The sequence below is a fragment of the Aspergillus aculeatus genome (genome assembly GCF_001890905.1).
Source record: "Aspergillus aculeatus ATCC 16872 unplaced genomic scaffold ASPACscaffold_5, whole genome shotgun sequence".
Classification (NCBI taxonomy): domain Eukaryota; kingdom Fungi; phylum Ascomycota; class Eurotiomycetes; order Eurotiales; family Aspergillaceae; genus Aspergillus; species Aspergillus aculeatus.
This window is the reverse complement of record NW_017962980.1, coordinates 1,908,481-1,934,894: the sequence shown is the minus strand read 5'-3', so window position 1 is coordinate 1,934,894 and position 26,414 is coordinate 1,908,481. Positions and strand designations below refer to the sequence as shown.

General features: G+C 53.7%; 11 protein-coding genes and 1 non-coding gene across 12 annotated transcripts; 5 read left to right on the top strand and 7 right to left on the bottom strand.

Annotated features, from left to right (window-relative positions):
- Positions 1-264: 264 nt before the first annotated feature.
- On the bottom strand, positions 265-903 carry ASPACDRAFT_42046 (uncharacterized protein; the record flags this gene model as incomplete). Its single annotated transcript, XM_020201031.1, has 3 exons — positions 265-603; positions 667-806; positions 867-903. The coding sequence occupies 3 exons, from the start codon at positions 901-903 to the stop codon at positions 265-267; spliced, it is 516 nt and encodes a 171-aa protein (XP_020058120.1).
- A 704-nt stretch (positions 904-1,607) lies between these two features.
- Positions 1,608-1,922, bottom strand: ASPACDRAFT_42044 (uncharacterized protein; the record flags this gene model as incomplete). Its single annotated transcript, XM_020201030.1, has 1 exon — positions 1,608-1,922. The coding sequence occupies one exon, from the start codon at positions 1,920-1,922 to the stop codon at positions 1,608-1,610; it is 315 nt and encodes a 104-aa protein (XP_020058119.1).
- Positions 1,923-2,675: 753 nt separating this feature from the next.
- Positions 2,676-2,747, top strand: ASPACDRAFT_t114. Its single transcript has one exon. It is a non-coding gene; the product is annotated as a tRNA-Gly (tRNA).
- Positions 2,748-3,072: 325 nt separating this feature from the next.
- On the bottom strand, positions 3,073-3,354 carry ASPACDRAFT_42043 (uncharacterized protein; the record flags this gene model as incomplete). Its single annotated transcript, XM_020201029.1, has 2 exons — positions 3,073-3,206; positions 3,276-3,354. The coding sequence occupies 2 exons, from the start codon at positions 3,352-3,354 to the stop codon at positions 3,073-3,075; spliced, it is 213 nt and encodes a 70-aa protein (XP_020058118.1).
- Positions 3,355-3,882: 528 nt separating this feature from the next.
- On the top strand, positions 3,883-4,896 carry ASPACDRAFT_42042 (oxidase ustYa family protein; the record flags this gene model as incomplete). Its single annotated transcript, XM_020201028.1, has 4 exons — positions 3,883-4,075; positions 4,171-4,406; positions 4,494-4,578; positions 4,673-4,896. The coding sequence occupies 4 exons, from the start codon at positions 3,883-3,885 to the stop codon at positions 4,894-4,896; spliced, it is 738 nt and encodes a 245-aa protein (XP_020058117.1).
- A 116-nt stretch (positions 4,897-5,012) lies between these two features.
- Positions 5,013-5,805, bottom strand: ASPACDRAFT_42041 (uncharacterized protein; the record flags this gene model as incomplete). Its single annotated transcript, XM_020201027.1, has 3 exons — positions 5,013-5,297; positions 5,378-5,550; positions 5,631-5,805. 3 exons carry the CDS (start codon positions 5,803-5,805, stop codon positions 5,013-5,015), a joined length of 633 nt encoding a protein of 210 aa, XP_020058116.1.
- Positions 5,806-6,224: 419 nt separating this feature from the next.
- On the top strand, positions 6,225-7,669 carry ASPACDRAFT_42040 (uncharacterized protein; the record flags this gene model as incomplete). Its single annotated transcript, XM_020201026.1, has 6 exons — positions 6,225-6,383; positions 6,472-6,511; positions 6,576-6,796; positions 6,887-7,110; positions 7,209-7,339; positions 7,401-7,669. 6 exons carry the CDS (start codon positions 6,225-6,227, stop codon positions 7,667-7,669), a joined length of 1,044 nt encoding a protein of 347 aa, XP_020058115.1.
- A 370-nt stretch (positions 7,670-8,039) lies between these two features.
- ASPACDRAFT_42039 (class I SAM-dependent methyltransferase) lies at positions 8,040-9,234 on the top strand (the record flags this gene model as incomplete). The annotated part of the gene is made up of 5 exons (XM_020201025.1): positions 8,040-8,098; positions 8,160-8,267; positions 8,373-8,626; positions 8,740-8,863; positions 8,943-9,234. 5 exons carry the CDS (start codon positions 8,040-8,042, stop codon positions 9,232-9,234), a joined length of 837 nt encoding a protein of 278 aa, XP_020058114.1.
- Positions 9,235-9,482: 248 nt separating this feature from the next.
- ASPACDRAFT_42038 (uncharacterized protein) lies at positions 9,483-18,358 on the bottom strand (the record flags this gene model as incomplete). The annotated part of the gene is made up of 4 exons (XM_020201024.1): positions 9,483-10,981; positions 11,032-17,547; positions 17,601-17,843; positions 17,929-18,358. 4 exons carry the CDS (start codon positions 18,356-18,358, stop codon positions 9,483-9,485), a joined length of 8,688 nt encoding a protein of 2,895 aa, XP_020058113.1.
- Positions 18,359-18,998: 640 nt separating this feature from the next.
- On the bottom strand, positions 18,999-21,008 carry ASPACDRAFT_1867479 (uncharacterized protein; the record flags this gene model as incomplete). The annotated part of the gene is made up of 7 exons (XM_020197899.1): positions 18,999-19,570; positions 19,623-19,862; positions 19,923-20,283; positions 20,337-20,501; positions 20,567-20,642; positions 20,689-20,793; positions 20,867-21,008. The coding sequence occupies 7 exons, from the start codon at positions 21,006-21,008 to the stop codon at positions 19,217-19,219; spliced, it is 1,443 nt and encodes a 480-aa protein (XP_020058112.1). The 3' UTR covers positions 18,999-19,216.
- Positions 21,009-21,456: 448 nt separating this feature from the next.
- ASPACDRAFT_77434 (uncharacterized protein) lies at positions 21,457-23,345 on the bottom strand. Its single transcript, XM_020204965.1, has 7 exons — positions 22,756-23,345; positions 22,451-22,676; positions 22,253-22,399; positions 22,066-22,183; positions 21,942-22,010; positions 21,859-21,885; positions 21,457-21,801 (listed from the first exon to the last, which is right to left on the bottom strand). Exons 1-7 carry the CDS (start codon positions 22,933-22,935, stop codon positions 21,462-21,464), a joined length of 1,107 nt encoding a protein of 368 aa, XP_020058111.1. The 5' UTR covers positions 22,936-23,345; the 3' UTR covers positions 21,457-21,461.
- Positions 23,346-24,369: 1,024 nt separating this feature from the next.
- Positions 24,370-26,018, top strand: ASPACDRAFT_116749 (tyrosinase family protein). Its single transcript, XM_020196013.1, has 5 exons — positions 24,370-24,777; positions 24,842-25,004; positions 25,058-25,323; positions 25,398-25,674; positions 25,737-26,018. The coding sequence occupies exons 1-5, from the start codon at positions 24,587-24,589 to the stop codon at positions 25,995-25,997; spliced, it is 1,158 nt and encodes a 385-aa protein (XP_020058110.1). The 5' UTR covers positions 24,370-24,586; the 3' UTR covers positions 25,998-26,018.
- The last annotated feature ends 396 nt before the right edge of the window (positions 26,019-26,414 follow it).

Sequence of the window (26,414 nt, the reverse complement as noted above, 5' to 3'; positions counted from 1 at the left end):
CCCTTGGTATTTACAAACATGCCAGATGTGGTCGACTTTGTGGCTGTATCTATCTGTAAGAAGGTCAGCCGTGCTGAATTGGCAACAGTCGTGAGGTTTTCTCTGTCGTTACCTGTGTCATTATTCCGCGAACACTGTCCTCCAGCGTCACTGGAGCCTCGTCCAACCCATAATACTGGGCCGCGCGATTGCCCAAGTTTGTTTGTACAAGGCTTACCTCCCCCGCCTGGTCAGCAGCTTGCAGTGGAAACAGAAGGTCCAGACCTACCCAGGATCGATAGACAAGGTGACCAGATGCTCATTCTCCGCGTGAGCCTTCCTGACGAAGTAGTTTCCGGCCGCCTTGGACATTCCATACGGGCCCGTGAGGGTATACATCTGGCCAATCCCACCAATGCTGGCAAGTAGCGTAGAGATATAGATAAATTTCGGTGCACTCGCGTTTTTTAGCAAGGGTGCCATGGCTTGAAAGAGACGAAGAGGTCCTAGGGTGTTGACTTCCAAGTGCGACCTCACCTCCTCCTCGGCGGCTTCCAAGACTGGGCCCCAGTGATCGCATATCCCCGCATTGGCGATGACGATGTCAATATGATCCAGGCCATTCTGCTTCTAAGTCTCAGAGGCTGCCTCTCTCGCGCCATGGGCATCATCTGCTGCGAGTCGAACGACTATGAGGCGGGATCCATCCTTGCTCTTAGGCAGAGTCTCCAGCTGCTCTGCGCTCGCGGATTTCGGGTCCCGTACGGTTGCGATCACGGTCGTGTCTGGGCGGGCAAGATACTGCGCCACCAGTCGTTTCCCAATGCCTGCACCCTGGTTAGCCGGACTTTGCTGTTTCTTGAGAAATCAGGTGAAGGATGTCTTACCTCGACTAGCACCGGTAATGAGTACAACCTTGGTCATGTTGGATTATGCCCGGATGAAAGTTTCCGATGCCAAAACTTGGAGTTTGACGCACAGGGCTGTGCTCACTTCAACTGCCCAGTTCCCGACGGGGGATTATTTATTTGTCGCTAGGTGGAGTACCTCACTTTTGGTTCGGGCCGTGGTATGAATTGCTACAGTACTTTTCTCCATCGCCTCCGATTACTAAGCGGCGATCCTTGTGGATTGGCGGTGCTCAGTTGCCCCAGTGCTCGATCACGAACCCAGGGCTAACTGCTCCTGAGCTGAGGCAATAGGGGAAGTTAGACACAAGAGCATGGGAGGTTAGTGCTTCGGCATCTGGACCATGCAATGGCCCACGCCAGACTTGACCAGTAGTGTGCTGTACTGAAGATGCAAGCACACAATCGGCGGTGGGTGAGAGCGTTGGATGTTTGCTCTATACCATTGTAGAAGACTTTCTTATACCTGAAATCTACCATTTTCTGAGTGACTGCGGTCATTTACGCATGCGCGCCCAGCTTAAAGACTAGGCGGCTGGCCATGGACACGGAGACCGCCGCACTTTGTAAGTCACCCAGGAAGTAATGGTGCTGCGTCTGATGGTAGCCTTTAGTCGAGTTCTCTCAGTCCCAGTCGGAATCAACTTACAAGCATGACCAGCGCCTGAAGACCATCCATGGTCATTTCATTGATGATCGGGACTGTGAAGCTCTGGGACGCTACGCATACGCCTCGCAGTCCAGTGCATCGCCCAGGTCATTCTCCAGGCCAAAGATCGCCACCACCGACAATAAGGCATAGATGCACGACTTGGCACTGTCGGAACCATAACGGTGTGGTCCGTACGCGAGGTCCAGGGTCTTGGCGAACAGTGACTTACTGATGACCGGAAACACGAGGCTCTGATATGATGAACAGTAGGAAGCAACACTTCGCTCCACCATGGGGCGAGCGGGGAGCTTAGGTACTGCGGAAGAATCCCGGACAGGACCGACTCTGGCCCACGGAAGCTCCGGTGTGCTCAATTTATCCATGTTCACGATCTCCCCGGTGCGAGATTCCACTCATGCCCGGCCCTGATCGGCGCTATCTCGCTTCCCGTTGAGATACATCAACCCCAGATTGACCATTGAAACCTCTGGCAGTGGGATTTTAGACGGTTACCGAATAGAGCGCAGAAAAGAAAAGTCTCATACATACTCGTAGAGGAGGAATGCGGCCGCATGGCAAGCGGCTCATCCCAAGAGCCCCTGGCGGGATTTTGGTCCGGGTCTTGGGCCGTTCTGTACAGTACATCGACCATAGATCAGACTTGAGTTTCTGTGCAGCGGCGGCGGCTGTTCGATTCATACCTTTTATTCGAGCCCCGGGCCAGTCTGCTATACGTACAGGCAATATTACGGTGCAAACAATAGTTACATTGGTGGTTGTCAGCCTCGCACTTGATCTTGGGTCGCCATCAGTCGTCAGTATACGAGCGCAAGGCCGGAGGGGGAAAAGGGCGTCACCTTTTTTTTTGTAGCACGAGTCGCAGGCAACGACCCGATCTGCCGCATTAGATGAAGATAAAATTTTATTGGATCTCGAAGCGGCAAGAGAAGAGTGTTCAACCATAGCACTCGAGCAAAGCAGTCCCTGAGTTACGATAGCAGGACACGGCAAGGTTACAGAGAGATTACTTTCTGCTGTTCGGGGAATAACTAGTCAGCGTCAGTCTTACACAAGGCATGAAATCATTCTCTTTATGTTGATTATATAATTAGCTAAAACGATATATTCACAAGCGAGCGTTAGTGGTGTAGCGGTTAGCATTGTTGCCTTCCAAGCAATAGATCGGGGTTCGACTCCCCGCTGACGCATTTTTCTTTTGATTTTTCTTTTTGTTTTTGTTCTTCCGGCTGGTGGGCATTGTTCGGGCGGATAAGCGGATAAATCAACCTTGGCAACTGGCGAGACATTTCCCCCACGTAAACAAACTCTATGCTTTTCAATCTACACATGGGAAAAGAGCATCGAAGTTTCACTTCACTATCCATCGACCACAACATAACTGAAAAAGCAACCGAAAAAATCGCATGAAGGTCGCTGTACTGCTCCGCATGACACCACAGAACATGATCAATTGGGACCCCTGTAAGTGATACCCCGTCGAGTGCATCCGGTGCCACCGGTGCCTCAGGTGCCTCATTTACTCTCTGGGTATGCCTCCGGGTAAGCAACCTCCGCCTCGACAGAGACGGAGCGGGCCTGTGGTCTTTCCGCACGCTTTTCATTGTAGGCCTCCGGGTACGCAATGTTCTCTTCGATGGAGTGGGTGACTTCCAGAGCATAGTTGATGTTAGTACCGAAAGTTTCCCAACTGAACGAGCGGGTAGGATGTTCTTTACCTTCGCTATGGGATGTGGGAAGTGCGAGGACCAGGAAGCTCCCAGCCCCCAGGAGGATCATCGCGGACAACAGCTTCATCTTGAGACAGGTGGTTTGACAAAGAAGGGGTTATAAGATCTTAGTATGCTGGTTTTGCTGCTGAGACCGGCGCTCTGGGCTTCTCAGATGAAAGAAGATGATATGTACGGGGATCAGGTTGGAAATGGACGCAGATTTCCTCTTTCCTTCTCTCTCTCTGTTTGCCCCGGGCACTGTGGGGTAGAGACTCCGATTTATCAACATCGATACTGCGCCCAGCAACCGGCACCCAGACAGCAGGCCCTGGGACACAAAGGGAAAGAAAGGGAAAACTCGCCTGCTGTAAGCCCACTGATTCCTCGCATGCTATGTGCGTGATGTGTTACGTGTAGCATTAGCGGCATGCAAGTGATGAGGATGCACTCGGCTGCACACATGATCTATACTGAGAACGGATTGATTTACCGGGCAAACATACTCTTGTCCTTCCCAACCCCAAGCAAAGAAAAGCTCATTTGAAGACAACGGACTGCTACTACGGGCGAGATCACCGCCAGATTGAATTCTCCTCACTTAATCAAAAACAACATGGAGACAGAGTCACGGCCCTTTCTGATACCCACCGCGACAGATGGTGAGCAGCAGCAGCAACAAGGCTGGTGGCCTCAGGTTCAGCATACGTGCAAATCCAGCTTCTCTAAGCGGGTTGTCCCTTGGATTGGAGTTCCCGTGCTCATAAATGCAGTCGTCTTGATTTATCTTGCTTTCTGGGTCGCGCCCCGTTCGAGACCCGCATGTTCAATGACCCGGGGAGAAGGCAAGCTTGATGGTGGCTGTTTCTGGCATTGAGACTAATTCAAACTGACCAACATATAGAGCTGCGCGGCCTCCAACGCCACTTTGTTCCCACAAAATTCACTGACTACTCCCAAACGGCCTATTTTCAGGATCCCGGCTCATCGACCGATGCAGCTTGGGAGGATCTACTTGGGGATATGTTCATCCGAGTTTCAACCGAGGAACTGGACCTGGCAAACCAGACCTCAATCTCGCTACCCCGAGACGACAAGCACCTTGCCTGGCTTGGAGTCCACCACGACCTGCATTGCATTGTACAGCCTCCTTTCCTCCTCCTCTACCCAATCGGAAACCCCTATGATGAGCTCAATTGGTAATCATGTACTTACTTTGGGCTCAAGAACACCGTCCGCCAATGGATTCACCGGGACTATTACCATCCCGATTTAACAGCCGCAGAGCAGAACAAACTCGAATCCCACGTTAGTAGGTTCCCATTCGCATCCTGAACCCAACCAACCCCCCCCCCCCCCTCCTCGGCGAAAATGCGCATGCTGACACTACTGCCCTTTCTGAATAGGCCATTGCCTGGACATGCTGCGCCAGAGTGTCCAGTGCCACGCCGATGCATATCTGATGACCTTCCGGTGGACAGAGACCCGGCGGAAACCCGAGTTCAACCCCGCAATGCCTGTGCGAACATGTGTCGATTTCAATCTTTTGCGACGGTCACTGCAGCCTCGGTCGGTGGAATTGGAAGAGATCCAGGGGTTGGAGAACCCACTAATGGGGAAAGAGATGTGATTCTCTGCTCAGGTCTACCTAAACGTTCGCCTTGTGGACGGAACTCACTAGTTGGAGTACACAGCCGCACTTGTTTCCGGTTGCCAAAGATATTCGCCTACTATCTAGCCGCTAAGTCATAGTCCAAAGGACTCCCACTGAGCCATCCATTGAGACAGATCCGCCCAGCTTTTGCACTGGTGCTCGGACCCAAATCCCGTCACTCCACCCAGGGTTTCGTTCTTGAGCTCCACAGTCAGGTCGGGCTGGCACATTAACGCCAACCGGAGTAGTTCGAGGCAATGACGGATGTGGTGCGGTGAGAGCATGTGGGGAAGATCATCATCGTCACTGCTGAGCTTTTTCTGGCCCCTGGCTGCTGCCATGTCGTACAAGCCCCAGTAGCCCTGTCGGATGCTGTTCTGTCGCGTTCCATTTTCGTTAGCTAAACTCGTTGCTTCTTGATTTGAGTGGGATGTGGGGAGTCCGACGAACTCCGTACCAGGCAGTGTAGCTGGTGATACACAGCAAACGCCGATCGGTGATCAGCAATGGTCGGGTGCTGAAAGAAGCCCTTGCGTTTGGGGAAGAGTCCCTCCCACAGTTCGTTGGTCAGGGGAGATCTTTCGTCCTGGAATGAACTGTTGTATTCAAATACGGAGGGCTTGGTTGCCACTAATGCGGGGGAAGACGTGGCAGTATATCAGCTGTCTCTTCTTCTTTCACTCAAAGAAGGAATAGCAGTGAAAACTCACAGGGAACTACGGGAGGGGCCTGGTATCTCCCCGCAGCAAAGGCCACCAACAACAGGAGTGCAGCTAGCAGGGAGTACCATAAAAATCGAAGCGTGTTTGCTCTCAATCTTGCGATGGCCTCACCAAACTCATGATCGCCGATCAGTCTGTATTTAGGAACTTGCGCCACGGTCATGGAGTCAGGAGCTTTGGGAACGGGGGGGGGGGGGCGGGTTGGAATTGTAGAGAGTGACCCCGATGATTGACTGAAAGGACTCCACCTTTATACGCACTGGCATGGGAAACAAGCAATGAAAACAAGCTCCTCGGTTGAATCTTGCCTTATCGATCCTTCTTTTGCCGACTGATTCAAATGCTTAGGCCCACACACTCTTCGACTCCAATGGCAAGCCTTACTTCCAAAGGGATATTCGTGCAGCTACCTAGCTGTCTGCACCCTTCCCTCTTACCCATTATACTCAATGAATCTTGACTCCAGCGAGGGCTATATCTAGAGAGGTGAGAAAATTCTGACCACCATTAACGACAACAATTCCAAACCCTCCTGTGTGTGAATTTGTGTCTCTCGCCCCGTGAAAACCCGACCGCGCAGCAATGAGCGCCACCGGGCGGACAGGAGTTGATCTTTCAGCGGATCAACGGCCAAAGATTGTAGCTGTGCTAGTTACGACTTGGATCCTGGCCTTTCTGACGGTCTCGCTACGATTCACCGCTCGAACTTTGGTTGAAGCTGGACTGTGGTGGGATGATTGGGTGGTTCTATCATCGCTGGTCTCTCCCCCCCCCCCCCCTTTGTCGCGGCTGACTGTTTTGAGAGCGATATGCTAACCACCGAGTCCAGATTTTCGGGGCCATTGTGTCCCTGCTGCCGGTTGCCTGGAGTTAGTTCCCACCCATTCTGCTTGCTTCGAGAGTTCAGCGGTTAATCTATGTACAAACATGCAGACGTTCGACATGGGTTAGGGCTGCATGTCTGGGCTGCGCCTCCCGGCTCGGTCTCAGCCTTCCTCAAATCCTTGGTCATTGCAGAGCTCTTCTATGTGGCCGCCACCGTTGCCATCAAGCTTTCCATTCTGCTCTCCTACCGACGAATTTTCCGGGTTCCTCATGTGCAGAAGGCGACCACATTCGTGGCCTGGATCGTGTTTGCCTGGGCTCTAGCTTGTGTAAGGATAGGAAAGAGACCGCCCCACAAACAACAAACTGTTTCCGCTCTTTTGTTTGCCTTGCTGATCCATAAGCAAACCCCGAAATAGATCCTCATTGTTTGCTTCCAATGCATCCCCTTGCAGGGATATTGGGACAAGAGCATCCCGGCCAAATGTGGAGTCAACAATCGCGATTACTTTCTGGGAAAGTCCATCCCGGACACGGTCACCGACATTGGGATTCTGATGATCCCAATGCGAGCCATCTGGGAGCTGCACACCACGCGAACGCAGAAGACAATTCTCACCCTTACTTTCTTGATGGGGGGCCTGTGAGTATAACCCACACTAACTTGATACTATTGTTTACCCGCGGTTGCCGGCACTAAATGCTGACTGCATGTATTCCTGTAACTAACTCACTATCTAGTGTGATTGTCATCTCCATCATCCGACTCGTCTGCCTCATGAGTGTCAATCTTAGCTCCGAAGACATTACGTGGAACTTCGTCCCGTACCTGATCTGGACCTGCGTAGAGCTAAACATCGGCACCGTTGCCGGTAAGTTTCCCCACCCACTGCCCGCAATCATCATACAGACTGACTTTTGAGGGTCACAAAGCTTGTTTGCCTTGCCTGCGGCCCATTTACACCCATTTCAGGGAGAGGATAGGGCTATCTGGTAGTCGTCCCAGCGCGGGGTCCTTCCCGAACTTCCCAGGCAAGATTTGTTCTGGCCGCACTCGGTGGCGGCTATTTTCAGATGATGACGAGTACCGGTATGGAGATCAGGTTCCTATGCAGGCTGGCGGGGGCATCACGGTCCACCATGGCTACTTGGTGCAGACAGAAAGCGCTTCACGCAGTGGCGGTGATGTGTCATCCCATTAAGCAATGTGTATGTGCTATAGGTACTGGGCACTATACCGAGCTGCAACTGCTGCACTGAACAAACCCACTAGGAGTAGCAAACCACTGGTAGTTACAATCCAGCGGTGAGAACAGAGCCTGAGCATTAGCACATCCACGGATAGTGCAGACTCATTGCCTTAGACGCTGTCAATCATCATGCAGGTCCTCATACATAGACTAGTTTGTGTTTGTGACGGACTTGTGCATCACCTCTAGTGTTTTTCCCCTCTTGGGGTCTATCTCTCCTTGGAGATTCCGGTCCTCAAATAGAGCATACAGCAGAGCTTCACCACCCTCATCAATCTCTCAAGCAAAGGTAATTCTGACATCAAACCCCAAATCCCCAGTCATGGCCTCCTCGACTCCCACCACCTATTTGCTCCCACGCGATCGCTTCGAAGCCACCAGGTATGCGCATCACACACCCGAGAGTTTCCTCGCCATAATAACCCCCAACCCTACTTCTCAGGCTCTCCTCCCAGCATCTGCTCTGGCAACTCCACGCCGGCTATCTGCTTCACCCCGATATTCCCCTAAAGGAGGGTATGGCCATCGCGGACATTGGGACCGGAACTGGGTTAGGATCCCCCTTCCCTCCCTCCCTCCCTCCCTCCCTCCCTCTCTCCTCCACCTCTTCCTGCCCCTTGCTCTGAAGCTCATACATACAATCTGAGATCTCCAGCATCTGGGCCATTGAACTCTCCCCTCACCTGCCCCCCAACGCCCAAGTCGTCGGCTACGACATCGCAAGCACCCACTTGCCCACCCCGGAATACTGGCCCGCGAACGTACGCTTCGGCCACCTAGACCCGCTCAGCGAGACGATCCCCGAAGAGCTAATCGGGCACTTCGACGTGGTGCACCTGCGCATGTGGGCGTTTGTCATCCGGGACAACGACCCCAGCGCGCTCATCCGGCATGCGGAAAGATTGTTGAGTGAGAATTTGCCTTGGCCCAAGCCCCCAAGCCCACAAACTCCCTTGAGGATTCTTCGGCATTCCCTTCCACCGGTTTACTGACATAATCAAACCCCCGACGCAAAGAGCCAGGGGGCTACCTCCAGTGGGAAGATGCCCGGTTCGGGAATATCGTCACGCGCGAGGGCGACGAGACCGCGCCGCGGTTCCGGGAGCTGATGCGCCGGAAGTGGACGGTCACCAAGCATAATTTCCAGTATGTTCTGCACCCCCGCGGTGGGAGCCTACAACAAACGAGGTACAGTAGCACCTAAGCCTAACATCTATGAAACCAGATGGCTCGACGAGCTCGATCAACACGTCAACCGCCGCGCCGAGCTGGAGGTAGTGCATTGTCAGTACAAGCCGTGGGCCCCCAGCCTTATCCCTCTTGTGACGAATACCTTCATGCTTGCGCTGGAGAGTAGCAGTGCGCTGTTGGGAAATCTGAAGCAGGCGGCGCCTTCGGTACCGAGCCGGGAGGAATGGTTGGATGCGTTGGCGGCGTTGTATGAGGAGATCCAGAAGCCGGGTGGGGCGCAATTCCACTGGCTACCGGTTAGTGTTTTGGCGAGGAAGAGTGGTTGAGTCTATGTATATATAGAGTAGTTTTGGATAGCAGGTATTACTCGGACATATGAAGACCAGACTGGTTGGTTGAGTAGTGGCGGGCCCTACAAAAATAGGACAAAAGTGTATGTGGACTGCTTCGCCAGAATGGCTAGGCCGAATTTCATTTTGTGCGAGCTAGATCTCGTTCAAGGGCTGCAAAAAAGCCATATTGCATTACACTACCTATAAATGAGCATACAAGACGAGAATAACAGTTATGCAGTCTACTCCCCCCTTAGCATCCGAGGATAGTGGGGCTGACCCGGGTCATCCATCGAGTCGATCAACGCCGCCACTCCCCGGTTCAATCCCACAGCCACCGCTCGAGCACTCCACTCCTCCAGCGGAAGCACATCGACATGAGCAGCACCCGTCTCCTTGATCACAATCTCCTTGAGATTGTCCAACGGAATCACAACATCGCCAACCTCGTGAGTGTAAAAGACACCCGCAGAGGAAACCTTGGGCTTGCTCTCAAACACGGCAGTTAGAATACTATTCGTCGCGTTGTGCACCGAGACAAAGTCGAGAGCACCTCGCAGGTTCTTCAGCGTGGGCACAGCGCGGGTCTTGCGCATGTACGCAGCCAGGGCGTTCATCCAGTCGGTTTGCGCTGCGGCGCTTTCGGCATCAGCGCCCTCGCGGATGATGGTTGAAGGGCGGTGGATCCACACATTCACCCCGTGCTGCTTGTTGTACTCCTCCAGCAAACGCTCACTGGCCCATTTGGCGGCTACGTAGCCGTGCGAGCCGTCAACCGGGGGCGGGTGCGCCGCAACCGAGACCTCCGGGAAGGAGCTGTAGTTGCCGAAGAGGGCCACACCCACGGTGGAGACATAATGGATGGGCACTTTGCGAGCCGTGCAGAGGCGGATCAGCTCCTTGGTCGAGCCCATGTTCGCGGCCTTGATCTCGGGGTAGAACTTGAGGTGAGAGGTGTCGGCGCCGTTGTGGATCACGGCATCCGCGCGGCTGAAGATCTGAGCCGCTTGCTGTTCAGAGAGACCGAGACGGGGGTCTTCAAGGTCACCTGGGAAGTACTGAATTCGGTTGTCTTCAACCAGCTCCTTTGACTGGAGGCGCTCGTCAAGACGGCGGGTGGCGAGGCAGATGATTTCCTTGACGGATGTGTCTTGTAGCAAGCGCAGGAGCAGGTGTCGGCCCAGCAGTCCACTGACACCCGTGAGCACGATTGTGCGAGGACGGGCGGCAGGAGCCACACTGGTGTCAATATTCGCTGCCTTAGGCAATGTGATCTCGGCCTTCCAGTCAATACGAATAGGTCCCCTCGATAGGGGTACTGTGGTGGCTTCCAAGCTGGCAGGGCTGCTAGTTCCAGTGTAGCCACTGCTGGATTCAGTAGACGTGGCATCCTGGTTGGAGTCTGCCGAGGAGCTGGTCTCATCATTAGGTGCAGCAGCCGGAGCAGGTTGGGAAGCATTGTTCATGGCAGGTGGCTGATCAGATGGAGACTCTTCGCCTCCAAGTCCAGGAAGCAGCGAGGCTGGGACTTGCGCGGCCACAAGGTCGGCCAGCTCGGCCATGGTATCATTGCCCATAATCTTCAACACCGGAACGCTGACTTCGAAGTTCTTCAGGAACCACGAACGGATATCGACCGAAATCAAGGAGTCGAGGCCAATGTCACGGCTCCTCATTGCCATCAAGTCCTCGTCGGCAGTGTTCATCTGCAACACATTGCGAAGTTGCATGGCGAATCTCCCTGCTTTAGTTAGTATGGAATGTATGGAATTGCGATACGCGGAAACTTACCCCTGACGACAGCAAGCACATCGCTGATTGACTTGCAGGCAGCAAGATGATCCTGGACCGAGGTAACAACCTCATTTCCTGTGTCAGTCCCGTTCTTCTCGACTCTGTGAACGACAAAGTCGAAGAATGCAGGGTTGGAGTGCCACTTGGGCGCATTCTCCGTGTCGGCAGCAGGGATATCCAAAAGACCGGTGGTGAGCTCGGCCTCGTCGCCAGAATCCGGACGACCGGCATCGATACCCTCCGCAAAAAGCTGGTGATAATCTTGCTCCGACAGGTGCATCAGCGCCATCTTGGACACAGTCAAGTCAAGAGCCTTGCTGGACTCGCGCTCCATGTAACCTGCACCGATAATAGCACCCACATTCAAAGCAGTAGCTGCCAGGCCGCGCTTGCGACGTTGAGCAGCCAGACTGCACATGAAAGTATTCGCCGCCGCATAGTTCGCTTGACCCAGGTTACCAATGACACAGTTGATAGACGAGAATAAAATGAAGAAGTCCAGATTGGCGTTTTTGAAGATGCGGTCCAGGTGAATGCTTCCGTATACCTTTGGGCGGAACACTTCGCTCATCAGTTCAAATGACATGTTGCGGATCGAGACATCTCTCAGCACCATGGCTCCGTTCAGAACACCGATGATCTGCGGCATAGTCTCGCAGATAGACTGATGAGCAGCACGCAGGGCAGGCTCGTTTGTCACATCGCAGCGTACAATAGATACAATGACACCATTTCGCTTATGAGCCTTGATCCAGTTGGGGGAGATATTGGGGTTACGGCTGGTCAAGACAAGGTATCTCGCGCCTCGCTCGATCATCCAGTCGGCCAGAGAGACACCAAGAGCGCCCGACAAACCACACAGCCAGTAGGTCTTGTCGCCCTTGAAGAACGAAACCGAGTCCAACCGGCTGACGTGGACAGGATAGGTCCTGGACAGAGTCCAGTCGATGACTGTGGTCGGCGCTTCAGGGCTTGGCTCGTTCAGAAGATCATCAATACCAACAGTCCGAGATACCGCTTGTGAAATCTTTCCAGCCTCGGTCTGCACACTGACCAGAGCACGCTGTAGGAATTGGCCCAGGAATGGTGCAGACGAAGGATTGCTCTCCCAGCCAACCGACGAATACAAGGTCGCCCTGGACTCCTTCCTGCAGTGTGAAGGAAGGCTAGACATGATGTTTGACTCGATCTCGGAGTGCTCGCTAGATAAGCCGACAAAGCTAGCCGTGTCTAGAGGTAGGACATCAGACACCTCCGACTGGGTCAGATAAGGCTCAAGCTTGGTCCAAAAGACAGGAACATTTTCCTGCGTCGAGTCCGCTACGAAGAAGGCGCGGACATTCTTGCTTGCCGCTTGACTAGCAATGGTACGTGCCAGCAGCTCAGTGGAGTTGTGCACAACAACCGTATCCCCATCAATGAGAGGGTCGACCACAGCCATGGCGACGAGACGAGCAGCTAGTACAGTCAGAAGGTCGGCGTCGGCTAGCTTCGAAACGGGCAGCGGAACTGCCGAAGCCTTAGGCACATGAATGACCGACAAGAGAGATGGCACAAGAGCCAGGAATCGTGCCTGACTCTCGGGCTCGGTTCCTAGAACAAGGAACTGATGACCATGCGGCGTGCGAAGGGCCGACAACACAGCATAGCTGATCTCAAGGCTGATTTGAGACTTGGTATCAGGAGGGCTAGCCCAACGTGACAGCTCTGTCAACTTCCATCCCTCGGCCTCCTTGTGCAGGGTTGCAGGGGCTTTGTAGATGTCAGCCTCCCTGGTAATCGGGCGGCGAGCTGAATTGTAGCGGTCATTGCGGGCCTTGATGTGTCGGAGACGGGGCACGAGCTCATCACCCTCAGCATTGACAACGATTTCCGGTTCCAATGGCCACGGCAGGTGTTTTCCCGACGAGGCAGAGGCATCGAAGCGTAGAATCTTCTCGACCAGGCTCTCGGGCTGGAACGAGCTCAAATCTGCGATATCAATGTTCTGGAATTGCAGAGCAGGGGCTTCGAACACTGCAGTACGAGCAAAACCGACTGTCATGTTAGACCATGGGTCCTCGTTAAGCCGACCACTGGTAACCCAGAGGAGCTTGATGGGAGCTGAGAAGAGCGTTTTGAAAGCGAGCCATTCATCGGGTGTCATATCTTCGAAGACAGGCTTGTCTAGCTCCGACAAGCTGACGACTGTGGTATCAGCATCGATCAAATCGAAGTCTACATCCGTCAATTTGTTAAAGAAGTGGAGCTCGAGGGAAGTATCTCTGAGAATACTCTGGACAGGCCGGATCAGAGATTGGGTCTTTGGTGTGCTTCCCCCAATGACGACGAGCTTCTTGATAGGGTACTCAACTGCAGCGGAACCTTGCAGAACTTCAGGACTGACAGGCTTGCGCAGGAAGCTAACCTGGTCATCCACGGCTTGAGCGGCAAACACTGTCATACCAAGAATATCCTGAAATGACTGGGGTGCTGTTGCATCGATACCAGAGAAGCCACTACTCTGAAGGAGTCTCTCCCACTCGGAGTAAGAGACGAATGGCGACAGAGGGCGGCCGGTGTCAGCACCAAGCCACCAGCCCGGCAGGGATCCAAAGATAAATCCGGCATTACCGTACGGTTGGCCATTGTTGGTACCTTCTCCGACGATCAGAAAACCGCCCGGCTTGAGCAGCTTACGGATGTTGCGCATGGTGAGCTCCAGATCAGGCGTGGCGTGGATGACGAGGAAAGCGACAACCACGTCACAGGTTCCCTCAGCGTAGCCCTGAGCAACGGGATCCTGACCACAATCAAAGGTCTTGAAGACCATACGGTCCTTGTGAGCAGAGAATGTCTCCGCAGCACCCTCGAAGAAACCACTGGACACGTCTGTGAAAGTATAGGACAAAAATCTGGAGTCAAGGTTCTGGAGGATTCTTGTCGTAGCACCTCCGGTACCAGCACCAACTTCCAGGATGTTGAGATGAGGATAGCGCTCTGCTAGTTGGGCGATGATCTTGCCAATCCAGAAGCCAGCCTCCCGCGAGCCGAAAGCACCCTGATAGTAGTTGTCGAGGATGTTGCTGACGCGCATCTCTTCCAGCATATTGGTTTCACCTCGGAAGACACGCGGCATCTGTTGCCCAACCAGGTGCATCATGCTGTAATCGATGAGGTCCGAAAATTGTTCTGTGGCCGCACGGAGGTCTTCCAAGGAGTCTTTCAGCCATTCCTTCCTGGCCACCTTGTGCTCTCCATTCCGGATCAGGCTGACAATGTGGCGAGCATATTGAAGATAATGGCTGTGAGGACTATCCTTACTCCTCAGCGGAGAGTCGGCGGGCACCTCTGCATCTAGTTTCTTGAGGTAGTAGGTCGAGATACGCTCCAATCCCTCCAAGATCTCCGAATGATGTTTTGTCACAGTGGTATCCGACGCAGCCAGCTCGCCATCAAGGCTGTTTTTGACCCACTGGTATTTGGAGAAGACCTTGCGATCGTCTTTAGCGGTCAAAGCACCCAAGGGCACCAATTCAACGCGCTGCATCTGGATTGCTGCACAACTGGAGTCATTGGTGTAGATACTGACATCACCCGAAAATCCAGCGGACTTTGTGGAGCCCAGAGTCGAGTCAACAGTGATGTCAGTCATGGACTTGCACAGAGCGGGATTGACACGGATGCTGCTCATGCTGGTAGGTAGGTGCATGTTCAGAAGCTGGTCATCGTCGGGGTAGCTATACGCAAGAATGAGAGACTGGATGCCACCATCCAATTCAGCAGGATGCACCAGCAAAGGCGGTCCGAAAGTATCGCGCGATACTGATTTCACAGCACACACACTCGTTCCCAGCTTCCGCCTAAGTGTGTGCAGAGACTTGAAAGGTCCTTCGAATCCGTAGCCCAGCGTAGCCAAGAGGTTGTAGAAACGCTCATTGTCCACTGTGATCATGTGAGCTGGCTTGGTAGCTCGACGGGGAAGAGTGGTCTCCATGGACTTCCCGAAGATGATATGGAGATCCGCTTCAGCCACCAGAGCGAGATCCTCCTCTCCGAGGCTTGCGGAGTAGGTGAATTTGGCTTGGACGTGGTTATTGCTTAAGTGGCGAACGTCAGACAGTGAGGTCTGCACCTCGATACCAGCGTCGTCTTGGCTGAAGGTCAAGGCCTGGTGGATGACAAAATTCTTCAACTCGAAGATACGAACATCGCGCTCTCCAGCAAGAACCCGAGCACCCTCGAACGCCGTACAGATGTATCCTGCCGCAGGAAAGACTGTCTGGTTTTGAACCTGGTGACCTGAAACCCAGTCGATCTCACTGGCACGCAGCAGGTGTCCCCAGCTCAAATGGTGAGCTGCGCTCTCCGGCTTCATGGTCCCCAACAACTGGTTGAATTGCTGGATTTGAGAACGGTGCTTCTTTGATGCTCGCGACTCATGACGGTAAGAGGCATCATGGTTCCATTTATAACTTGGAAGGCCCTTGACCACGCGGAGGGTGGACTTGTCGTCATTCACCGCAAGATCAAATCCAGTCAAGTCGAGGTTCTGCCCCCCGAGATGGCACCACAGAGATCCGAGACTCGAAGCCAGGCTGACCGCAGCATCCGATCCCCGGTTGAGCACACCATAGTATGGAATGCTTTTACCTAAGACTTCCTGGATGGTTTGCAATGCGGGTCCCTTCAAAGCCGGATGAGGGCCGACTTCGATTGCAGCCTGGTATTCGCCTCCTTCAAGAGCAAGCTTGAGAGCTTGATAGAACTGCACAGACCGAGCGACACTTGCGCCCCAGTATTCATCACTGAGGTTCATGTCTGCTATAACCTCGCGGCCATACACACTCGAGATCCAGAGACAGTTGTTCGATGTTGGCTTGATGACGCGGACACCTGCCGACTTGACCAAGGCGACATAATCGGCAAGACGTCGCGATACGTGGTTGGAGTGGTAGGCTCGGTCGACACGAAGCTTGCGGTTGAACTTGTTCTCATCGTCTAGAATCGTTTTGATCTCATCAACGGCGTCCTCGTCACCCGAGATGGTCACACTAGAGGATGAGTTGACAGCGGCAACACAGAGGCGATCGGCGAAGAGCTCGTCGTCTACCAGAGCCTGCGCATCTTCTGGAGACAGACCAGCCGCGATCATAGCTCCTTTAATGTGAGGTCCGTTGGGACTTTCCATCTTCGAAGCAAATCGACCACGGAAGTACGCCACACACATTGCGTCTCGCGCGCTCAAGTGACCGGCCGCGTATGCTGCAGCCATTTCACCCGAGGAGTGAGCGACGATGGCATCAAAATGGACCCCTGCAAGCTTCAAGAGATCCACCAACACAATCTGAACAACGGTGGAGAGGAATGAGAAAGCACCCGTCAAGACCCGCGAGGAATTAGCGGCCGCGCGAAGCTCCTGCTCGAGTGAGAAGTCAGGGCGAATCTCCTCGGGAAGTTGCTCAATGTGAGCTTGCAGGTCCTGGACAATCTTCCGAGCTGTGGCGGACTTCTCAATCAGCTCAGCGCCCATGCGAGCGTACTGCGCTCCTTGGCCGGTGAAAATGCCGAGAACCTTCGGCTTCTTTCCTCCCGAGGGAGGTGGCAGTCTCACGCCCAAATCTTCAGCCTTGGTTGCTTCCAATTCACCCCGGATCTTTGCCACCAAGTCATCGGCCGATGCAGCAGCAAAGGAAATGCGGTAAGGGAACTCAGACCGACGTTGCTGCAGGGTGTATGCCAGGTCGCGCAGATTGAGGGATGGGTTTTCTTGGATGTAATCAGCGTACGCGGAAAGGCTTTCACGCAGCGATTGACGGGTGAGGGCGGAGAACACAAAGGGGGTAAACTGATGCTGGATCCCATCCTCAATCAGCCGAGGGCGCTCGTAGCTCTCCAGAATAGCATGGGCATTGGCACCGCCGAAGCCGAAACTGTTCACACTGGCTCGTCGTGGCTGGCCAGGGACGACTTGAGGCCATTGCTTGGCCGTGGAGGGTATTTCCAGGTTTGCAGTGAAAGGAGCCACCCGGTCGCTTAGGTTGTTCAAGAGCATATTAGGTGGTACAGTCGAATGCTGAAGAGCTAGCGACGCCTTGAGTAAAGCAGCCAAACCTGCTGTACCTTCGGTATGTCCGAGGATGGTCTTGATCGAGCCCACATAGAGACGGTCATCCGTGATTTTGGTGCCGAAGTTCTTACCATAAAAGGCCCTCGCGATGGCTTCGGCCTCGATCGGATCTCCTGCAGGCGTACCTGTCCCATGCGCTTCGAAGAATTGAGGCCGGTCGGACGCCTTCTCCAAATCCAGGCCCGCTTTGGCATAGGTCGCACGGATCAAGGCCTGCTGGGCAGCAGCGCTGGGCATAGTGATACCGGTGGTGGCTCCGTCCTGATTAAAACCAGTCTCGCGAATGATGCACTCGATGTCATCTCCATCCTCAATCGCGGCACTAAGAGTCTTCAAAACGCACGCAGCAACACCATCTCCACGGGCGTAGCCGTTGGCATCCTTGTCCCACATCTTACTGCGGCCTGTCATTTAGGTCAGCCCATCCGTTCTGGAAGTTAAAGTTCTTAGTACTAACCGTCGGGAGACAGCATCTTCAGCTTGCTTTCCATAATGTAATTCTCTGGACCCAGCAGTAGATTAGATCCACAAGCCAGAGCGATCCGTGACTCCCCAGCTCGGAGCGACTGCACGGCCAGGTGGACAGCCACCAGACTGGAGGAACAGGCGGTATCCAAGGTCATCGATGGCCCGTGCCAGTCAAAAAAGTACGAGACACGGTTCGACAGAATGCTCCGTCCAATTCCGGTAGCAGCGTAGACTGGAGCAGTTTTTGCTATTACAGGCCTCCTGTGTCAGTTGACTCATATGCCGGAGGAAACCAGGAGGATGGCAAGTGCACTTACGATCACGTAGCAAGCTGGCCTCGTAGTCACCACACATGAGTCCAACATAGACACCGGTGTCACTACCCCTGAGAGCATCTATTGTCAGGCCAGCCGACTCGAGACCTTCGTAGACAGTTTCCATCAAAAGACGTTGTTGAGGGTCGATGGCCTTCGCCTCTACCGGCTTGATCCCGAAGAATTCGGTGTCGAAAGCGGTGACATCCTCGTCCAGCACATAGGAATGCCGGATATTGCTGTGGCCATGGTACGCTGGATCAGGATGATAGTAGTTGTCCGCATTGAAGCGACTGTTGGGGATCACGCTGCGAATATCGCGAGGGTTGCGAAGGAGACTCCACAGCTTCGAGGGCGACGATGCTCCGCCCGAGAAACGACAGGCACTGCCCACAATGGCAATGGGCTCGTTCTGGTGAGTGGTTATAGCCATGGTGAATAGCGAGAGGCGCAGGTGTGACAGCGGCTGATCTCTTCAGTGAATTGAGGCGTGTTGTGGGTGTTGAACAGACACTTGGTTTATTCTCTTCAACCCAAATCGAGCGGCTTCTGGCAGCCTTTTAAAACTATACCAACTATCCCTTTCCTTACAGTGTCATTTGCATCAACTGAATATTCCTCCCCATAAATCCTGCCGAAGAGTATTGATCGGTGAGCTTGGAGCGTGGAGCACCTGGGATCGACGTGCATTTCCGCAGGCAAGAAGCATCCGAGGCTTATTACTCCGAAGATGTAAGGAGTCCCTGCAGATCCCCACACAAAGTGAAGGCCGATTGGCAGTCATAGCCAAGCAATTTCTACTGTACGTCGGTAATTTTGCTGGGGCCGCTTCATCTTATCCGGCATTTAAGAATTTATGAGTGTCAAAATAGCGGAGGTAGCCCCTCTGGGGCTGGTCCATACGGAGTTACTCTGCGGCTTCGTCAGTCGGTGATCGACACTTGAAGCAGTGGGAGAATTGCCCCGATCACTTGCCACACCTGGTATGGTTTCATCGGGAATAAGCTATGAAGAAAGATGATCGGCCAGTAGTTCCTGCACGTATCTCCAGTCTCTTGAGTCTATTGATGTGGCTCGTGTCCTTTCCTTGGGCCTGGTATTATGCCCGGCCTCCCACTGCGCGCGGAGCATACCTACGACCGCAGTGATTGCCGCCCATATCTAAGTGCCGTAAGCCACATTAGAGCATCTAGATCTGGGGAGGACTGGTCGAATGGTGAGGCATAAGTAGCGAAACATAGTTCGAATCCTCGAGGTTTCCACCTCGGTCGCACAGGTGGTGAACGATCCCTTAGTAACTATATCGGAACTGAGGATCTTGGATATCGGTGACATCTTCACCAGTGTGGTAGGTGAACCCGGGTGAAGGAATCTGGGTTTGATCTCGTTGACGATTTTCCGACCGGCAGATGTGCCAGTACAGACTCAGTGCCCCGATGAGCAGGCCCCAGGTGACAATTCCCGTCACCACACCCTCAAAGAACCTCGGTGCGGCTTTGGGTTTCCAAAGCTGAGGAGCTGCGATGCTTCCGATCGAGGATCCTATGAAAAATAAGGCATTGACCATGGAACGCTTGGTGTTCCCTTTGACGTTTGAGGCGCTGAGGCTCAGCACCACAGCTATGATATTAGGCTGACATGAAGCCTGTAGTGCGTCAGTCCTAGCATCCGTACGGTTCTTGCAAAAGATGTCTTACCAACCAGGATGCGACAATTAAGGCCCATCCAGCAGTGAGTGGCAATTTGAGGAGGAGAATGTTTCCGACCAGGGGAGGGATGGTCATCACCATCACCACCAAGCATCGGTTATTGGGAAGTAGGTAGCATCCCGCGAGACTGGCCCAAATCGCCAGGATCTGCACCGCTCCCGAGGGTGCTGTGTACAACATAGTCTGGAGACTAGTGTAGTTCAGATTCTTGATGATAAGGGAGGCGAACTGGGCTTACTGTCAGTCATGGCGGGACGACACTACCACTAAAACAGAGACCTGACTTACTGTGAGCACTGGGGATTGCATAGTCACCAACACCCCGAAGATGAACATAGACCACGCTCGGATATCTCTCAGCGTCTCCTTAACTTGTGCGCCCGAAAACTGAGTGAGATCGCCAGCGTCCCGATCCAGGGCCATCCTTGCTTCGAGAACCTCCACTTCGCGCGGAGAGAGAAACCATGCTTTCTCTGGCGAAACAGGAACGACGAAGATGAAGATTACCCCAAAGCCGCATGTCAAGGCTCCGCAGATGAGGAACAGAGTCCTCCAGGGCGCGAGGCTTCCGGGCGTTGATGATCGTCCGATTCCGTACATAAGTAGACAGCCAAGCACCTGAGCCAGTCCACCCATCGTAACCCAAACTCTGGATTTTAGGAGATTAGCACTCTTCTAGCAGGATCGCTTGTGTCGCCTCACCCAACGCGCAGAGCATGTTCTTTCTTTCGGTACCAGACACTGGTCAAAGTCACGAAAGCTGGACCGACGGCTCCTTCACTCAAGCCGAGGAGAAACCGCAGAGCGGCAAAGCCAGCAAAATCCTGGGTGGCGGCCAGGCACATCGACACTGCTCCCCAGAGAATACTGGATCAGGAGAAAGAGGTTAGAATAGAACCCTATAGTGATTGAGGCTCTGAGACTCAACCGACATGGTGACGCCAACCACTCGTGTCAAGGGCAAGCGACTCATCAGGTAAATTAACGGATACTCCGACACCAGCTGTCCTGGAAGGCTGTCAACTTTGCATCGCCTGTCGAATTGAAGTCATACCAAGGAATAGAATAGAGGAGCACCAGGAGTATTCGGAGCCCTGCAAAGAGAGATCGTCGATGAGGCCAAACACCGAGACATAATTCAAGCCATGCTTGTCTAGATCTGGTGGGATGGGGGTGAGTCAGAAAGAAGAAGGTGAAGGTGAAGGTGAAATGAGGAAGGGAGGGTGACTAACATTGGAAGAAGAAAACCGAACACAAGATCGGCAAAATGAACCGGTCGATTTTCCTCACCACCTGCTCCTCCTCCTCTTCCGAATATCCTGATCGATGGCAGCCATCATTGCTGGCCTGTTTCTTTTGAGGTATTTCTTCCATCTTCTTTCATAAGTACACTAAGTACCATATCAAGGTACTGCTTCAGAATGGCTTCTGCTGATATACTTCTTACTATCGGTTTCCAGTCCAGGGTGACGAGATGACGATGAAGAGCGCGACGTGAAGTCCTCTGGTCCTCTAGTCCTCCAGTCCTCCCATCCTCCTCCTCACGCCACCATATAAGAGTGACCCTCATCAGGCCCAGGCTAGCTGTCGACGACACACCGTATCACTCTGTCCAAGATAACCACTGCGCAATGCAAGGGGTGGAACGCCCGCCAAGAACCCCATGTTTGCTCGGATCAGCGCGCTGAACACGTCTCGCTTCATACCGTTGGCTGTCCTGCGCGTACTTGGCCAATTGAAAGAGCGGTGGCACATGCATGGAACAAAAGAAAGAGCTTATATACCTATCATCGATCGAATATGTACAGTTGGTGGCAGTCTAGCAGTCTATTGCTGCGTATGCACCACCACCTCGGTCGTCTTCAAGATGCCAATCTCTGAGCGATGCAAGCGCTGTTCATCCTCCTCGCGGTTGCCACTGTGCGCGCTATTCGAGTCTCCATCGGAACTTCCCTCCACCGTGATATTGTACATCGAATGGGGCGCTCGTGGCGCCATCGACTTGAGCGTGACGTCGGCGCTGCGTTGGCCATAATATTCAGGGTAGTAATTGCCATATGCGTTGCGTCGCCCGCTGGTCAGATTACGCGTGCTATCCAGCAGCGATTTCACCAAGGTTTTGAGACTCGGTAAGCATGCGGCGATGATCGCAACGTTCAATTCCACGCTAATCCCTGTTGTCAGTCTTGAGTCTCGAGCAGATCACAGGATGGCTACCACATACCAGTTCCACACCATGAACGTGTCATTTCTGCAGATTGCGTGAGCAAAGGGGCATCTCAACACCAGCCCTAGACCGTTACTTACCGGTACACATCTGTCTCCTTGAGCACTTTGATCTGAGCGACAATTTTAATGACCCCAGCGACACACGCTCTAGATTCGGCCCAGATCAGTTCAGTCCCCGTGTATCAAGAGCATTTTCACGTACAAGTATCCCAAGCTCAGCACCCCAATCAGCGACGCCTTGGTCCGTCGGTTGACCTGAATCTTGATGAACATCGGCACTGGTAATGTCGCAAAGATAACATCCGTCACGAGGTTGGTAACTAGAATGCGATCGATGTGAGCCTCTGCAAATAGAAAAACGGGTGACATGGCGCGGGGAGGAAACGCACTACTGTTCCACAACCCGATAGCCGTGAAAGTGTTGGAATCAAAGCAGCGAGCATTGGCCCTGAGGCTGTAATCCCATGCCGCAGCCACCGGGATACACTCAAGAATCAAAGTCAATGCACAAGCAACAGTGAAGGCGATTAAGAAGACTATGAGGATGAGCAGCAGGATCAAGACCCAGGCGTGAGAAGCCGACAAACCAATCGAGCCAACCAAGGCTTTTCGCAGCCAACTCTGCGCGAATCGTCGCAAGAAGATTGCCAGGGAGATCTTGACCAAGCTAAGGCCAACCATGACAATGATGGAATGGAAATAAACCACTTTGGCCAGGTACCCAAGATCCTCATCGGAGATATCTTTGTTGTAACGACCGACGCCATGCTGGGTTTCAACCACGAAGCAAACGAGTACTCCCACAGCGCAAAGCTTGCGTGAGGGTATACTGATTAGAACATGTCGATCTTCTCCATCACGAACCATGCAGATCAAACCAGAGTCCACTTACCCACGCCCCAAGTATATTGTACTCCTCCGCATTGAACTTCCGCAGAACCAGTCCGCGCACATAGCACCGTAGCAGCACGATCAGCGTGGACAGGCCCGACAACGTCCCAACCACTGCCAAGATGGTCGGGGCGTGGGAGGAGCTGGCCCCAGTTCGCGGCCAGAGGGGAACCGCCGTCATTTCGGCGAAGAGAGAGTCACTAAACACAGTGACAGCAAGCCATGAACAGCGATGAAGAGTTGATACATGGAGAGAGGAATGCTAGGACGAGTAGTCCTTTTTTGCTTCCTGCCTGTGCAGTCTTCCACAGGAATCACAAGGGACGGTCGACCGTGTACGAGGCGCAGCCAAGAACGACTTCTGCACGATCCGGGCCTGAATTTCCGATCCTTCTCCGATCCCTCATTCCGTGCACAGTAGAATGTTACGTCTTCGGAAGTTCCATCCACTTGGGGAACCAGGCCGGGAGGTCTGGAGCAGGATAGAAGGTGGGCGGCACTCGAGGACTAAGCGAATCATTTAGCCTCGGCTGTCCGGCCGATGGGCTCGAAAGGTCTGAAGACCCTCCTCAAATCTCCTCTTTGGCCAGGCTAGCAGGGATAATGAAGACTCTAGTGTCACTTTCTCATCTATTTTGCTCACGCCAGGCTCCAGAAGCCCCCGAGGCCGGTAATTATTGCTTCGCGTGGCGCTGCAGGGGCAACGTGGCAGGCATCCTTCATGCACCCTCTAGTGTTCAGCAATCCCACAACGGCGTGGTCGACCAGAGCCATCATCTAGATAGACTCTGGACCCCATGCAAGACATACACTTGGTGTTTGGGGTGGACAACGAGACGATCCGGACGATCACGGGAGGGTTCGACCGTGGGAGGGAGGGAAGATCGAACTCACAGGCCAGCAATCGCACATTTCCCTGAATCTCGCACTCCACCGGACTCCATTTCGGACTCCATTTCGTGTTCCTCTTTTCCTCCGGCCGGAGTCAGGTTGTCAAATCGGGGAAGACGGATGACAGCGGCTAAGAGCGTAGTGCGGCCGACGAAGTGGTGCTAACGGACCCACTAATAAGCACTAACATAGATTAAAATATATTAATTATCAATTCTCGGCCACCGGCGCCATCGCTTTCCCGCGCTCAAGGAACAATTGAGTGCTCATCCAGTCAGGGGTGTCCCTGGCTCCCAACCGGGGTGGGAGGCAATTTGTCGACTCAAAGCGCGGGCGGCGCAGGGACCCCTGTCCACGCTTGGCCACGTTCAGCCCGTCCTCGAGATAATTGATTTGCCACCACTATGACAGGTCAATCGTTGAATCCGGGGAGTAGATGATTGCACGATCTCTCTTCAGTCGATAACATCTTGAACAAACAGACGAAGTCTCGAGTTGTAGAGACAAGCAGACGGAAACCGTCACCGAGGATACCGGCTGCTTTCGGAAACGAAAAGACCCTTAGCGAACAAAGCAAGCCCCCCACTATCGGTTCGAATTCCGGCTAGAACTGTCTAAAATTGCATTGTATGGCAGGAACCATGCGTATGCTTCGCACTTTAGTTGCCGACGGTGCAGCGACTAAGACGTTGTCGTCCCAACTGGTGCCATTTGGGGAGTTTCTCTTAGGGCTATTCGCCCGGTTCCGACCTCCAGACGACCACATGGGCTGATTAGCTTCTTTTTCCCACGAGGCAGCCGCCTTTCCTTGGTATTCTTGTCTTATCAGGGGCAAAGAAGAAGGTCCCAGGGACGGGACTATATAGAGGTAGTTGGCGACCAGCTTTTCTGTACCTCTGTCAGCCCGCTCAGTTCATTCCCGTCCGGTGACTGCTGCTATCATGAAGTTCTCCCTCCTGTCCACTGCGGCTGTGGCTGCTTTGGCTGCTTCGCCAGCCGCTGCCATCCTCGGCACTCCCGATGCCGTGGATAAGCTCTCCAGCAAAGCTTTGGCCACTAAGTTGGCCTATGAGGCCGCTCATGGCTCCAATTCGACCTGCAACATCAAGAATGCGGCAGTTCGTCGCGAGTGGTATGTTTTGCCTTCCCACGCTAAGCTTAGGAGAGTTCGCCAACTCATTCACATGAAACACCAGGTCCTCTTTGGCACCCGCAGATCGGAAGAAGTATACCGATGCGGTGCTGTGCTTGATGAGCAAGCCCCCCAAGTCCGATCCCAGCTTCGCTCCTGGTGCCCGGAACCGTTTCGATGATTTCGTCGCGGTGCACATCAACCAGACCTTGTGGATTCATGGCACTGTAAGACGTCTTGCTTCCTTCAGATTAATTCTCTCCCAGCTGATCGGATGCAGGGTAACTTCCTCACCTGGCACCGGCTGTTCACCTGGGCCTACGAGACCGCTCTGCGCGACGAGTGTGGCTACGATGGTTACCAGCCCTACTGGGCCTGGAACAAATACGTGAACAACCCGATCAACTCGCCTCTCTTCGATGGCACCGAGTACAGTATGTCCGGTAACGGCGACTATGTTGCTCACAACGGCACCCCGGCCACTGCCTACACCACTCTTCCCCCGGGTGTGGGCGGCGGCTGTGTCACCAACGGTCCTTTCGCCAAGTAAGCCTTACCCTGACCTTCCCTAGCTCTCCCACCCCCCCCAGTTCGTCCAGGTCTAACGTACCACACTCTAGCATGACCGTCAACCTGGGTCCCGTCGACCCCACCCTGCAGATCCCCGGCCTGGTGGCCCAGAACGGCACCGGCCTGGACTACAACCCGCGCTGTCTGCGCCGCGATATCTCGCCGGTCGCCGCGCAGGGCTGGACCAAGACCAGCGACGTGATGGACCTGATCCAGAACTGCGACGATATCTCGTGCTTCGAGTGGACCATGCAAGGGTTCTTCGAGGAAGGGTTCTTGGGCGTGCACACGGCCGGCCACTTCACCATCGGCGGTGACCCTGGTGGTGTATGTACCGTTCGCCAGTTCTCTTCCATTTATCAATCCTCACTAACAACCTGAACCAACAGGACCTCTACGCCTCCCCCGGTGACCCGGCCTTCTACGTCCACCACGGCATGATCGACCGCGTCTTCTGGATCTGGCAGAACCTGAACCCAGCCAACCGCACCTACGTGGTCAAGGGCCCCGACTTCATCGATGGGCTCATCCCCGGCCCCAACACCACCATCCACGACACCCTCTGGATGGGCAACCTCACCGCCTCCCGCGAGATTTATGATATCTTGGACACGACGGCGGGAACTCCCTTGTGTTATATTTATTTGTAAAATTAGATTTGTGTTGTGCTGCTCGTGTCTCTGTCATGGGCAGCGGCATGATAGAAATTCATAGATAGACTATTTTGTTTCAAGTTTACTATGCTTCTATGACTGTGAGCAGATGGCTTTTGCGGGTCCAGCCACAGGTTAAGCCACCGCAGCCACGGAGGACGTTGCGAGGCGAAAGCGGTAGATCGTGGCAGAGTGGGTATTTGTCGAGGTCATTTTACCTGCCTGCCGGAGGAGCAATCAAGACACAGAAGGTCCGCGAAGGGATGCAACAGAAGATGTGGGCATTCAGGTTCAATGCTCTGTGAGCTTCAGTTCTACAAATGCACCTTGGCCTGGAGCTCACCACAGCCACGCAGTAACACTCTTTCGTCCTCTCATTTATGGTCAGACTATCGGCCCCTATGCAATGTGGAT

Excerpts from the sequence above, each read along its gene's own strand:
- ASPACDRAFT_77434 (XM_020204965.1), bottom strand. The coding sequence starts at position 22,935 with ATGACGGCGGTTCCCCTCTGGCCGCGAACTGGGGCCAGCTCCTCCCAC. Across the intron at positions 22,400-22,450 it reads AGCCTTGGTTGGCTCGATTG|TCTTCTTAATCGCCTTCACT; the intron begins GTTTGTCGGCTT and ends TCATCCTCATAG. Across the intron at positions 21,802-21,858 it reads ACGTTCATGGTGTGGAACTG|CGTGGAATTGAACGTTGCGA; the intron begins GTATGTGGTAGC and ends AACAGGGATTAG.
- ASPACDRAFT_116749 (XM_020196013.1), top strand. The coding sequence starts at position 24,587 with ATGAAGTTCTCCCTCCTGTCCACTGCGGCTGTGGCTGCTTTGGCTGCT. Across the intron at positions 25,324-25,397 it reads ACCAACGGTCCTTTCGCCAA|CATGACCGTCAACCTGGGTC; the intron begins GTAAGCCTTACC and ends ACCACACTCTAG. Across the intron at positions 25,675-25,736 it reads TCGGCGGTGACCCTGGTGGT|GACCTCTACGCCTCCCCCGG; the intron begins GTATGTACCGTT and ends CTGAACCAACAG.